Source organism: Astatotilapia calliptera, chromosome 17, assembly GCF_900246225.1.
Source record: "Astatotilapia calliptera chromosome 17, fAstCal1.2, whole genome shotgun sequence".
In the NCBI taxonomy this organism is placed as follows: Eukaryota; Metazoa; Chordata; class Actinopteri; order Cichliformes; family Cichlidae; genus Astatotilapia; species Astatotilapia calliptera.
In genome coordinates this window covers 27,920,176-27,933,863 of record NC_039318.1, presented here as the reverse complement: position 1 = coordinate 27,933,863, position 13,688 = coordinate 27,920,176, and the positions used below count along the sequence as shown (strand labels likewise).

General features: G+C 39.3%; 1 protein-coding gene across 1 annotated transcript in view; it reads left to right on the top strand.

Annotated features, from left to right (window-relative positions):
- exoc4 (exocyst complex component 4) overlaps window positions 1–13,688 on the top strand; it is a 139,989-nt gene that overhangs the window by 76,762 nt on the left and 49,539 nt on the right. Inside the window, exons 12-13 of the mRNA XM_026147677.1 lie at window positions 10,110–10,212; window positions 13,021–13,137. Coding sequence (XP_026003462.1) covers window positions 10,110–10,212; window positions 13,021–13,137 — 220 coding nt within the window. The remainder of the gene's footprint in view (window positions 1–10,109; window positions 10,213–13,020; window positions 13,138–13,688) is intronic.

Here is a 13,688-nt window from a genome sequence, read left to right as displayed (position 1 = left end):
CGTACTGAAATGGGAATGTAAGATGAAGACAGTTTTTTATTTGTAAGTCAACTAAATTGTCTTTCTTAACCCGTGGCAATTGTATCTTTGAAAAAAATATTGAAGCCATTGCCATCTCCTCAAAGCAATCCTTTTGACCTCAACTTGCCTACTCTCTTCAGGGCATCTTTCATTCACTCTCCTCTTTGGGCCAAAATAGACTCCTCATGTCAATCCTTGCTTGCTAGCCCTTTGTGTGTTGTGTGGAGGTTAAGTGTTTTTCTTAGTACTTTTTCAGGCGAATTGAAAAGTGCCTTCGCACTTTGCTCTCGCAGGGATAGTTGCCATTTCAGTCTTGCTGAGTCATTCACTGAACCATGAGTGTCCTTCATTGGCTCAGATGTATATACCTCGCCATCACTTCTGATTAGAAAAGATTATGATGTGCGAGTGTATAGGCATGCCAGGGTTTGCGAAGGTCAGAGAAGATGGGCATAACGCTCATTCAGTCCACTTTATTCTTTGCTTTCTGACCACTTAACAACTTAAAAAGCAAGAGCTAAAGCTTGGTATGCTATGACTTTCACCAAAGGCAGAACGTATGAATTAGGATATGACTGGCTCAGATAAGTCTCCCTCCATCTGTCTTCACATGTGCTCCGTACTAACATATAGTATGCATTTTCCTGTTTGCTAGTTTTCTGCTAAGACTGTTCAAACAGTGTGAATACCACCTTTAATTGGGTCCAACACTCTTTACAGTTTAACCTGAAGTCTTTCAGTTTTTGCCAAGCAGCAGACTCCAGGGCTGGAAAATGAAACCAGCTTGTAAGTGCCAAAAGCTGTGGTTCCTTGAATAGCCACCTAAGGCTGGCTGCTAAAGCGAGTCAATCCCCACAAACTGCTGTGGCATATCGCCCAGCTTCACAACAGAACTAAACAAAGTTTACATCCCTGTGTAAAAACCAGTTTGGTCTCAATAGGTAATTTCTGCCTTTACACGAGCTGCACGTTATTTTTAAAAAAAAAATTCATTTATTTTATAATTTAAAAAAGAATTCTCAGCTTGCATAATTATTGCCCACTTTAAATGACAGGTTAAAGTCACAGGTGGTTTTTAATTGGTAGAATTATTTGACAAAATAGTCTGGTAGCTCATAATTTAGCACTCCACCCTCTCGTCTAAATATGGTGATTTCTCCAAAAACCAATATAACGATAGCCATAAAGTGAATGCCTGTCTATATTTTTTGTTATACTCAATTATCGGTGTCTGCATTATACTCTGTCAGCTTTGTTTTTTTACTTCCTAGCTTACTTTAATAAAACAGTCCCCTTCCCCCTGTGGGAGTCCATTTAGAGCTCTGCTTGTTAATCAGTCTTGTTTTTATAAGAGGGAGGTGAACTCTTAAAATACTTAAGCACTGAGCAGGGTACAATCAAAGCAGATACAGTGTTTATCTGCACCTGCCTATCTGTCTAGAGAATAGTGTGTGTTTATGTGTGTCTGAAATTGCAATTGGTATTTGTTCTTAAGAAAATAGCCATTTGATGGGGCCATACACGAACACGCCTCTGTGCCATCACCTGCCTCGCTGTCGCTATTCATCGGCATTGTACACTGGGGGTTAAAAAGGCATAATTTGGGCCTAGGAGCCTCCTATTGTGACATTCAGAGATATTTACCTCTCAGTGGTCTTAATTGCTCAATGAAGCATGCGAGACAGCTGAACTTCCCCTTGCTTCCCACAGCCCTCCTCCATTCACGGGATTGCAGATAAAGGGAAAAAAGCAACAGTGGGCTTCCATTAAATGTAAATGAGAGATATGTTTTGTGTTCCACTGGTAGCTTTGGAAAATCAGACTGCAATACAAAGCCTTTATGCATGGATGGTGTTTCAGCTCTTTTATGATTACTAGTGGTTGGGGACATTTATATTGTTAAACTTGCACTAAAGACTCCAAAGACTCTAAATCTGTCCATCACTAAACGGACAGCAGAGACAGCCATTTCTATTAAAAGCATGTACATGACAACCTTTAGCAAAAAAAAAAAAAAAACAAACCAAAAAAAAAAAAATAACCCAAACTTGTCAAACTTGTCAAAACCCTGTAGTGAATAGTAACAAAACACCAGTGGACAGGTTTGAGCCCTTGCTAGAAAGGCACTTACTTAATTCTAAATTTAAAATTAAAGAAAAATAGATGTGGCTGTTAAGTAGACCTTAATTACATTAAATTGCTATTACTGTCAGCTAAACGGTAATTTACCATAACAATAGTACATTTTTTCTCTTATTATAGAGGTGACTGCATAATTAACTCTAATTACCTCACGTTACTCATAAACCCAAATTCACTCATGCCCTACATGAAGAAGCATCTTGTGGCATACATCTATATTTAGAGAGCATGCTGTAGCAAAACGGTAGAAGAGGCCTGTAGCAGCAGTAAGGTGGTGATTTGTCTTTGAGGCTCTGTGGTGTTTTCTGTTTGGCACCGTCAGCTAAACAGGGCCATCTCATTTCCTGTTGTCTGCAGGAAGCAGCTGTCTGCTACTGCTACAGCCGCTGCTGCTACTCAGAGCCCCTGGTCATCAATCTCCTTGTTTTAATTGGTCTGCACCACACTGTGACAACACACACACACATACACACAAGTGTCTGCATACATTTACGAAGTACATGCAGAGACATAAAGGTGAATGGAGGTAGTATGTGAGAGCGCACAACCATGTATAGACAGAATGAACATCTGTTGCAAATATATGGACACACACCTGCTTGCTGTTCTGCCAAACACAGATAACCACAAAATCAACATCACTGTGTTTCTCCTACATTTGCCATTATTTATGTCCTTTATAGCCCTCCATGTTTACCTTATACAACTGTATCCGTGCAGTACAGGTGAGTGTACAGAATACAGGAATAGTCTCTTTAAAATTAGTGTTGTTGGCCTTCCTTTCTATTTTGAGGTTTTTTTTTCCCCTTCTTCATCTCATTGGCTGCTTTGTAGACTGCATGAAAACACTCACAGAAACAGTGGATGCTACCATCAAATCCACTTAAATAACATTCATTAGGTTGTGTTGACCATGTCTACATGCCTAAATGAAAATTTTTTTACTAAATGTGATTATTAAGCACTATAACTAGTTAGCTTTGCCCATTCTTTTGTAATTGGTGGAAGCCAAAATTGGAGTTCAAAGATATACATGCAAAGACTGGCATTGGCTTAATCACTAAGCCACAGTTGGAGTATGTTTGTCGGTAGTTTTTAACCCCACATTTTGAAACCAATCAAACATTTAAATATATATTTAGTCTTTTATTCAAATTATACCGCATAAGTGGAGGCAAAGGATGCAAATGTTTCCCTAAGGTGTCAAAGAGCAGCTGATTGGTTATTTTTGATTCTGAGCCAAATCATTAACTTATTCCTCTTGAATCTATGTCACAAGCGTTATTATTCTCTTTATGTATACCTACCTTCAGTTAAAACAAAAAAAGAGGAAACTATCCTGTTAACCTACAAGAGCTGTGGTTACCTGACAGAACGTTTTACTTAGTGGAAGTTTGTTGCCAAGGTTACTAATTAAGGAGGTTTGGTGTGAAAAAATTTTTTTTCATTCAAATTATGACGCTAATCTCTTTTTTTGTTCTTCTGTTTTTTATTGGGGTCAAGCACCAAATAATGGGAAGCAACTATAATAGATGCATCAGAGTGGCAGTCCTTTTTCTCTCATCCATTGTGGTGTACATGCAGCTTGTGCAGCATAGGGCTACAAAAGGATTGACTTCTCTTGTCATTTTTTACAAATCTCACTCTTCCTAGTTAAGGTTCTGATAATAAAGCCCATTTATACCTGCTTCTCTGAGAATGTGGTCACACTTGCTCACCTAATTTCCATAATACATTTGCATCCCCCCCGTTGTTGTTTTTTTTTTTAAATCTCTTTTCTTCTCTTACAAAAACACCTGCTCTTGCACGCACACACACAGGCCACTGCACATACTGCGAACACATACATCGAAAACACACCGAAAGCCTTCAGCGTATGCGATGCAGCAACGGGGGCAAGAACAGGGTGTAAACAGCAGGGAGTCTGGAAGAGGCGTGGGCGGTGTGTGGGAAGACCATATGCATTTCACCAGGGACTGATGAAAACACATGCTCACACACTTAATCACACACAGTATTGTCACATTAAGAAAAAGATAAATAAAAAAAACAAAACAAAATAAAATAAACAAAAACTATTTATCAGTCACTTTCTTTTGCTTTCCTCTGTATTCCAGTCTCACATACCCAGCCATGCAGAAAATCTTGTGTGGGTTAAAATCGGTACATAACAAATGGCAACTTAGTTCTTATTCTAAATCTGTTTATTATAAAGAAAGCATCTACCTTTTAATTTTAGTCTTTAAGCCTGAGCTCCTAGATGAAGCTGACACAGTGCCATCCTGTGGTGAATGTGGCATTTGCTTGCTTGGAACATTGTTCATCCAAAGTTGTCTATAATATAAAGTATTCTTTGACTCAGTGCTGCTGTTATGTGCTTTGAAAGCTCTTGAGTAGATCTTTATATCCTCAGGTGCAGCTTCATCAATGTAAAACCATTGTAGAAATAATTAAGTAGTGTGTACTGGAGTGTGTAATATCCAAGAGAATCAATGTAGAACATGCAGTTGGATAACAATTAAAAGATGGAAATTAGTTGGAACGGACACTAATATTACTTGTGAGATAAAGCCAATAAAGTGTTACCTATCTATTGAAATCCTTTTATGAGTTTTGAAATCCCCCTTAAGTGGCTCGTACCGTTGTAAGAAAGATTAAAATAGTGATTTCAAGTGTCCCAGAGATGTCTGTGCGTGTGTGTGTGTAAGTGCGACACACTTTATAAGTATGCCATGGATGCAGTTATGCACAGACACAAACTCCTGCTCTCACTTATCCTGCTGCTCTCTTATTTGGCAGAGGTGCTGTTTGTCCTGTCCTTGATGTGTGACAGGTCTTTACAGAACCAGCCTTCCTCTCCGGGCAGTGAAATCAGAATTCACCATAGCCGATAGGTTCGTGCCTGAGGGGAATTCAGGGAGATTTAAAAATGCTGAGTCCCTAATCGATCTCAGCACACTCTTATTCTGCTGTCCTTCTTAAATCTGTCTTTATCCCATTTCTCTTTCAGCATCATTACTCTGCTGCTGCAGATAGAGATAGATGATGGGATCCCAGCCCTTTCCATTTAAAGATGCATTTGTTACCTTAGGTTTAGTTTCTAGTGGGAGATGAATTCAAAACTGCTCTAAAAACATTTTTTGTCCTTGTCTCTTCTCATTTGTTTTACCTATCTAAAAAAATATTCCAACCTTAGCTTTCTCCGAATGATCACAAAGCCATTGGGATACAGTAAATTCACTCATTAGACAGTTTCATGTTAGCATAAATATATTATGCCTGTCAGGAATGTTATTTCTTAACATGATTACACATGGGGCATGACACCTAGAATTATCCAGCTCTAGACCCTAGGCTCTGACATCTGTTTTCTAATGACAGATAATTACATGATGTCAAGTACAATCATCTACAGTGGCTGCTAAGAAACTGTACTTAATGTGCAAGTGTGCAGCCATGTTGGATCCAGAGTGAAATACAGAGTTTAACAAACACTGAATTTGAATGAAAGTCTGGGTATGTTTTTATTGTTTGGGGCTTGTATTGTCCGCATGCCGTGTTTTGGAAGGGTATGAGTGAAGGAGTCTTGGCATCTGTGTGAAGATGTGTGTGTGTGGGATCTGCTGCCTCTGAAGCCACTCTGTCTGTCGTTTAGAAGAGAAACTGGATTCATTTTATGTTTTGTGTCTGCCTGGTCACTGCTTCTATTGCACCCGTGGTGAAGGAATAGCTGTTTTGGAGAGATTGCTTCAACCTAAATGTAGCAATATGGAGTCAAGTAATACTTAACCTTTTTTTTAAAAAAATACATTACTTTGGTTGTACATTTTATTAGTGATAAATACTAAATCGTTTGATTGACAATCAGAAGGATTGCTGTGAACCATCATCTTAAATGATTTAACAGGGTTATTTTTTTATGATCGTGATCAGAGATTATTTAAGTATTTGGTGAAATCCCATCAAAATGTGTCAACAGTAGAATTCAATAGTGAAAGAGCATTTCCACCCACACAATGTGAAGAGAACTCAGGGGAATGGGACTAAACAAACAACTGTATAGTCTTTAAAAAAAAAAAAGACACTTATCAGTGAGACTAATCAGAAAATCAGAGGCAGATGAAGTGATGGACCTATCATGCCTGGTGCGTAGTGAACAACCCTGTGGGGGCGGTGTTATGACCTGAGGTGGCTTCAGTTGGTCAGTCAAGGTTCAGAAACGTTATGTTGCCAAAGAAGGAAGTCAGCTGACTCCCTGAATGTACTGAATGACCAGGTTTTTCTGTCAGTGGATTGCTTTTCTTTCGGGGCATAGTCCGAGATGACAGTGTCAGGATTCATTGGGCTACAATAGTGAAAGAATGCTTCAGGGAGCATGAGACATCATTTTCACACATGGACTGGCCACTGCAGAGTCCAGATCTTAACCCCACTGATAATCTTCAAGATGTGCTAAAGGAGACTTTATACAGTGGCCCGACTCTCCGGTCATTAGTAAAAGAGCTTGGAGAAAAATGAACGTAAAAATAAAGTTAACAGCAACTCCTTACATGTATTGCTTTATGATATTATCCTTTTGGAAGATCCGACTGTGTTATCGTGGTGTCTTTAAGCCGTTTGAGTAGTGACATTAAGCACTATATGTGTCGTTTGTGGGTTACAGGGACTCACTCTGAAATCCTGCTGTCCCTTCAGTGATTCATTTCCTTTGTTGGGCTGTGTTGCTGTTTTTTGCCAGTCGGTGTGTCAGTGACTGTCATATTATTTTTAGGGCAGCTGGAAAAAAGGTGTGTGTGTGTGTGTGTGTGTGTGTGTGTCTGTGCGAGTAGATAAGCAGATTATTTAAGGTTATTAAGATTTCACACACAGGGGTGAATCTACACGGCATTATTGCTGCTGTGTCTCTCCACTGCTTCCACAGCGGCTCCTTAGCGACTTGGCTGACACCTCTGCTGTGTACACCTGCCATATGGTTGACTGGTGTGTTTTGTTGTCACCTCTCAATGAAACTGACATTGTTAACATCACATTGGGCCCAATTATAACAGCATCATCAGCTAAATGGGCAGTGTTACTGAAGTCTGGTGGCATTAAATGCATCTTATTAATGAGTAATTTAAAAAAAAAAAATTCTGTTAATTGGAAGCCAGTTAAGAAAGCATTTTATGTATTTGCCCACTGGTAACTTTACTAGTATGATTTTTTTATGAGATAAGTTAGACTGGTATGCAGGTCTAAATGCACATTTATTTCTGTAGAAATAAGAGAGCCTTAAGGATGTTGGCTGCTTTTATGAAACAGTACTACTTTGCCCTTTAAAGCGTGTCTGAAATATGCTTTGGCTACTTAATATAGCGAGACAAGACTTGTTCAGGGGAATAGAAAACTTTTTTTCCACCATTAATGCAGAGAGAATTCAAACCAGACAAGTTGAGAATCTATCAGACCAAGTCATTTTCTGTTGTATAGTGCTGTAGCTCATGATAACAGGTGAAAATGGTAGGTTAGACAAGTGTAAAAGCAAGCTCAGATGTAGCCTTGAGAGATCATATTAAGCTAGCTGTCATTCTTCAGTGAGAGGACAGTCTGTCTCCCCATGTTTCTGTTTGAGATTTTGCTCGCAGTGTCTACAAATGGGCTTCTACACGCTGCAGAGAAGAGTACTTTCTGAGTTTTTAGGCAAGTTAATGGCTTTTAGATGGGTATGTTTGTGAGGGCTTGCATGTGTGTTTTAACTTCTATGCTGTCATTTGTTATCACCATCATCAGCATCATTAGAAGTTGTTATTCTCTCTACGGTATGCCATGCCACCAGCAAGGCAGACGTTTGGAAGATGTGGTTGTAATGATAATAAGCTGGGAGAGATTTTCTTTTAGGATCCATTTGGAAGTCACAGCTCGTCTGTGCTTTTCCCTGTGTTATTTATCCATTTACATTTTAACCAGGCTCACTACTCTATATTCCAAATGATCTCTCTGAAGCCACTCAAAAACATTTTGTTTAATGTGTGTTGTCTTGCTCACTGAACATGTGCTCTTTGGGCTGTATAAGCACTGTGGGCCCCAACAGTGCTTTTAGCCAAGCTACCTTTGCTAAACTTCCTCGTATCACCCATGGGCTCTGTATCCCGGGGAATGGGCCCGCGGCTCGGTGCCAGATGGCTGTCTGGATACACAAAGCCGTTTTACTGCCTCGTCCCTGCTACATTACTCAAACGTTATCACCCCTGCCTACAAAAATCCATCTGTGCTCACACACCAACTTATAGATTCATCATCTTGGCACTTGTATTGAAACAATGACAATATTGACAGCGTGCGAGGGATCGCAGAACAACACGATGCACGTTCAACCTGGCAACTTTTATCCTGTGATCAATTTCTGGAAATGAAGTTGTCAACAACAGGAAAAAAACCACACACACACACGTGTGTGTGTGTGTGTGTGTGTGTGTGTGTGTGTGTGTGTGTGTGTGTGTGTGTGTGTGTGTGTGTGTATTTATATATATCTGGGCTCCATGGTTTTGCAAGCTTGACGGTTTTAATGAGGCCACAGAAGAGTTTTTCCTACTTAACTTTCTGTTGTGGTGAGTTTCAGTGGGAATCAATGGAGGATTTAGAATAGGTTTAGGTTTCTTGCTCACCCTGTCTCTCTTGCCTACTCTGACACACAAGGATGCACGCACATACAGAAACACACTGGCTCAGCTCTTGCTGACTAATTGGGTACAGTTGCTGAGTAGTGTGATCCCACGGCTTGTGCTCATTGTGTGCTTTTTGAGATTTTATTTGTGGGCATTTTTTGTGCGTGCATGTCTGTCTCTCTCTCTCTCTGTGTGTGTGTGTGTGTGTGTGTGTGTGTGTGTGTGTGTGTGTGTGTGTGTGTGCGCGTGTGTGTGTGTGCGCGTGTGTGTGTGTGCGCGTGTGTGTGTGTGTGTGTGTGTGTGTGTGTGTGTGTGTGTGTGCAAGCTTTAGGTAATCAATCATCCACCTTCACTGATCTATATTCCAGCATAGACTAAGTGTCACTAGTTGTCTGCAATGCTACAGCCTGTGGGCCCTAACTTCCACTTCGCATTACTAAAGCACAGAGACAGGTTACCAGGCAATGGTGTAGCCGTCTTTTTTTTTACAAATGGTTATGTCCAGCTGAATCTCCAATTGGAGTTATCTTCACAGCCTCAGACCTGTATTATGTTCATCTCCTGTCTTCACTTTTTCAAGATCTTCCCACATAAAGCATTTCGTTTTTCCTTGTCTTTACACACTCTCTGTTTCTCTGTTCTGGAAGTTGAGGTCATACATTAACTGTCTTATAGGTCAAAGAATTCTGTTGTGAGGAGTTTGATTTATTTGTGCATTTATATGTGCTGAGCGGTTGAGAAGGCACTTACTCTTGCATGGTTTGCCCTGTGGTGTGTGTGTGAGACAAGGCCAGTGACCAGTGATTCTTTGACAAACGAGGTGTGTATGTGCCTCTACAAACCCATATATAACTGTCTGACCCTATCTGACCAAGCAGACACCAGCGTTTGGGAAGAATTCTGAGAGCATACACTCTGCAGCTGTGATTGGTTCATATTAATAACTCTGTAAAGCTCTGGTGTTTTATTTTATACTTTCCATTGTGTTTCTCTGTACACATCCACTATTGCAAACACACAGCTGAGAGTTAGCTAGTCTAACTGAAGTTTGCCCTAATGGCTCTAAGGAGCTCCACTGGAGCCTTTAAGCTTTATTGCCCTACTGAAAGGCATCTTGAGGGGCATTTAAAGCTTTCCAAAATTTGCTTCTATGGCAGACCTTACTCCTTGAATTGATGCTGGATCCAGTGATACAGTGTTATTGTGTTGCTGGTGTCAAGCCTGTATACTTCAACATGAGCCACTACTCACAGGTGTTTTTCTGATGTCTTAAAATCTGTATGTTTTTCCTTTTCTTTTCAGATTCATTAAGGAAATAGAGATGAACATGGGGCCAGGTCAAGCCAAGCAGTGCCAGCTTCGAGCTTTCCTCACTTACTACATTAATGATCTGTTCCTTAACCAGGTTAGTATAATGACAAATTGATGGATTTTATGAATTCTCACAGAGTGCGATATCAGCAGTCAGTGCAGCGCTTTAGTGAAACACCAGCTTTCCCAGAAATCAATCCCTCACATTAAGAAACCGCAGCTACGCTTCATTGTAACTTCTTCCACTGCAGTCAACATCTGCTGTGGTTACTAATGAACTAAAAAAAATTCAGGTAGTGTTTAAAAAAACAAAACAAAACTCGACCTAATTTAAATTTAGCTGTTATCCCTTTCAGTATTGTCTACTTGTACAATTATGCACTTAATCTGCTGTGTCAGCATTTCCATGTCAAAGTCCTTTGGTTTCAACACCATTCTGGACAGAAAGACCACAGCGAAACAAAACACATATTCTCAGTTTTCTCTGTGAGAAGAAGCACAATGGCACAACAACCAAATTTACATCTTTAACATTTTTTTTGTTGCTTTTTATAGACACTTAGAGACTCAAACTCTTTTAAATGCTGGATTTTTAAAAAATGTATTGTAGATGCTATTGTATTTATATATCTCCTCTCACTGAACACAGATTTTTTTTATACTGCATTCACTTAGTGTAAACTTGTGAATACAAATAAACACAAATAAATTTGACTTAGTGTAGTTTAATTGATTTATTTTTCGTACTGTAAATTGGGTGGATTTAGCAGTATTGCCTGTTTTTAAAAGAATAAAGTAAACTACTTTTTTGTTTTATTTGGATTGACATAAAATACCAATAGACCAATAGGATTTGTTGGAATAAGAAAACACACATCACTGCAAAGGTTCTTAAGATACCTTGAAGAGAAATCAAGGTTTTTGGGTTTGGGGGGGAAAGCTACAATATTTATAGAAAGATTTATTATTTTATGTAATTATTTCAGGCATATTTAAGTATAATTTTGTTATTTTTTATATTTTTTATATTTACAGTTGCTTAGATATTGCTAGATAGTCTGTGGTAATAAACTTTTTATAACATTGTATATGTATAATAGAGTAAACAATACACATATATCTTGACATCTTACATCACATGTTGATTTCCTGCCCTAATTTTTAGTTTCACTTTAACATTTTGTAAATACATAAACATACATTCCCAGAAATTTTTAATATAATGTAACTGAAGCTGCTCATATTTTTGAAACTTGCACATTTCTAGTAGTTTGGATTGTTCATTGTTGTTAAATGACTAATGCTTGCTTACAGAACTTTTTTAAGGCTATTCAAAAGTTCAAAATGCTGCTGTGTCTTCGCTCTAGCCTGCCTCATTAGCTGATAACCTTTAAAACTCTGCAGTGAAGAGGGGGAGGGAGCAAGACGCTCACAACATTGTTTGCACCGGGCCTTTATTTCTCTCCCATTTAGATATTGAAATGTAGGCATATTTCTATACTTTGACTTTTTTTCATCCCCGTTTCACAGTGGTTTCCTCAGATGCTAAATTTGCAGTCTTTTCACAACACTAGAACTGCATCACGCATAGGTTACCCACAAGGCCTTATTTCTTAAGAATAAAAGCTCACTTCACCTGCGATTTTAGCTTCTTACATCAGGAAACCACAAGCAGTGTTCGTGTGAATGAAAGGAAGCTCAACGGGAAGAATCGGAGCCAAACCTGATGTTTTGAAGCATGGACTTTCAGGGCCTAGTCATGTTCAAAACGAAATGGCATAGTACTAGAGACCACTGTTGCGTTTGAATTTCAAGGTCTTAGCTCAGTAGAATGAGGTGTGCTAATGCAACTACACGTTATTTTCCAAGTATATGTGGCCATAGATAGAACATAGATCTCTCCCTGTTTGCAGGTTCATGTATTTTAAACAGAAGAGTTTCCTGCACAAATTAAATCTATTCTGCATCAATCTGTGTTTTATTTGTTTGGTTTAAAACTGCTTTAGCGGGCAGCACGGTGGTTAGCACTGTTGCCGCACAGCAAGAAGGTCCTGAGTTCAATTCCAACATCAGGCCGGGGTCTTTCTGTGTGGAGTTTGCATGTTCTCCCTGTGTTTGCGTGGGTTCCCTCCGGGTACTCCGGCTTCCTCCCACCGTCCAAAGACATGCAGCTCGTGGGGATAGGTTAATTGGATAATCCAAATTGTCACTAGGTGTGAATGTGCGAATGAATGTGAGTGCGAATGGTTGTCTGTCCCTGTGTGTTGGCCCTGCGACAGACTGGCGACCTGTCCAGGGTGTACCCTGCCTCTCGCCCTATGACAGCTGGGATGGGCTCCAGCGCTCCCCGCGACCCTGAAAAGGATAAGCGGAAACGAATGGATGGATGGAAAACTGCTTTAGCACAAATGGAATTGTAATTCTGCCTCATGGAAACATTTGTCTCTCAGTTTCTTAGATTTTCTTTTCACTTTTAAGTTACCTACATGATATGCTGTTTTCAAGCTGCGATCTATTTTCCCAGCTATTTTCATTTATTGCATCTTTTGCCAAGTCAAGCGAAGCCAGCTTTATTTATAAAGCGCTTTAAAACAGCAAGTCCTGACCAAAGTGCTTAACATTAAGAACAGAATAAAAATGCAAAACCATTAATACAAAAACAATTCAAAACAAGTAAAAATCAACTCTCATACTGTGGCTAATGAAAAGAGGTAGGTTTTACGAAATTACTTAAAAATGGATTGTGAAGAAGTCCTTCTCTGGAAGCAAGGTTTTGGAGGAAGTTGATCATTTACTTGATTACTGATTACCTCACTCCATGGAATGGCATGGAAAACAGATCTTCATTCATTTCCCCTGTAAATATATTATTTGACACAAACTTTTGTCAATCAACCATTAGGTACGGACAGAGATTAATAAGGAAATCGAGGCAGTTAGCAAGGCAGCTGATCCTCTGAAGATTCTTGCCAATGCTGATACCATGAAGGTTCTCGGTGTCCAGAGACCCCTACTGCAGGTAAGAGACACTCACCATATTCCAATCAACAATTAAATGCTTGGTAATAGCGTTCAACACTTGTAAATGTACTGATACTATGTATGTAATGGAAACAAACGTGGAGAGTATTGCCAACACAACTCACACAACTCAACGTCACAAATTGTGTCCTTAAAAATTATCATCAGGTTAAATCAACAATCTTCTCAGTGTAAAGTGGACACCTGAACACTCATGGACTGGACAATGATTGTGCAAAGGGTGACTACCTACAGTTGCAAAGAAATCATTTGATATGTTTCATAAATACCTAAAAGAAGAAAAGTATTTGTGTGTTATTAGTTCAAACAGATTGTTTATAATTATCACTTCAATGAGGAAAAGCCTGGTAATTCCATAGGGTTTCCAAACTTTTTACTGCAATTATCTACCAGCTTTGATCAGGTTTGTCAGCACTTTTGCTTTATCTGGATACTCTGAAGTGCATTGGACTTTTTTGGTGTTAAAAACCTCACAAACCTGTGTGCACCCACAATATGCGAATAGCACATGTCTGGATGCATGCAGCT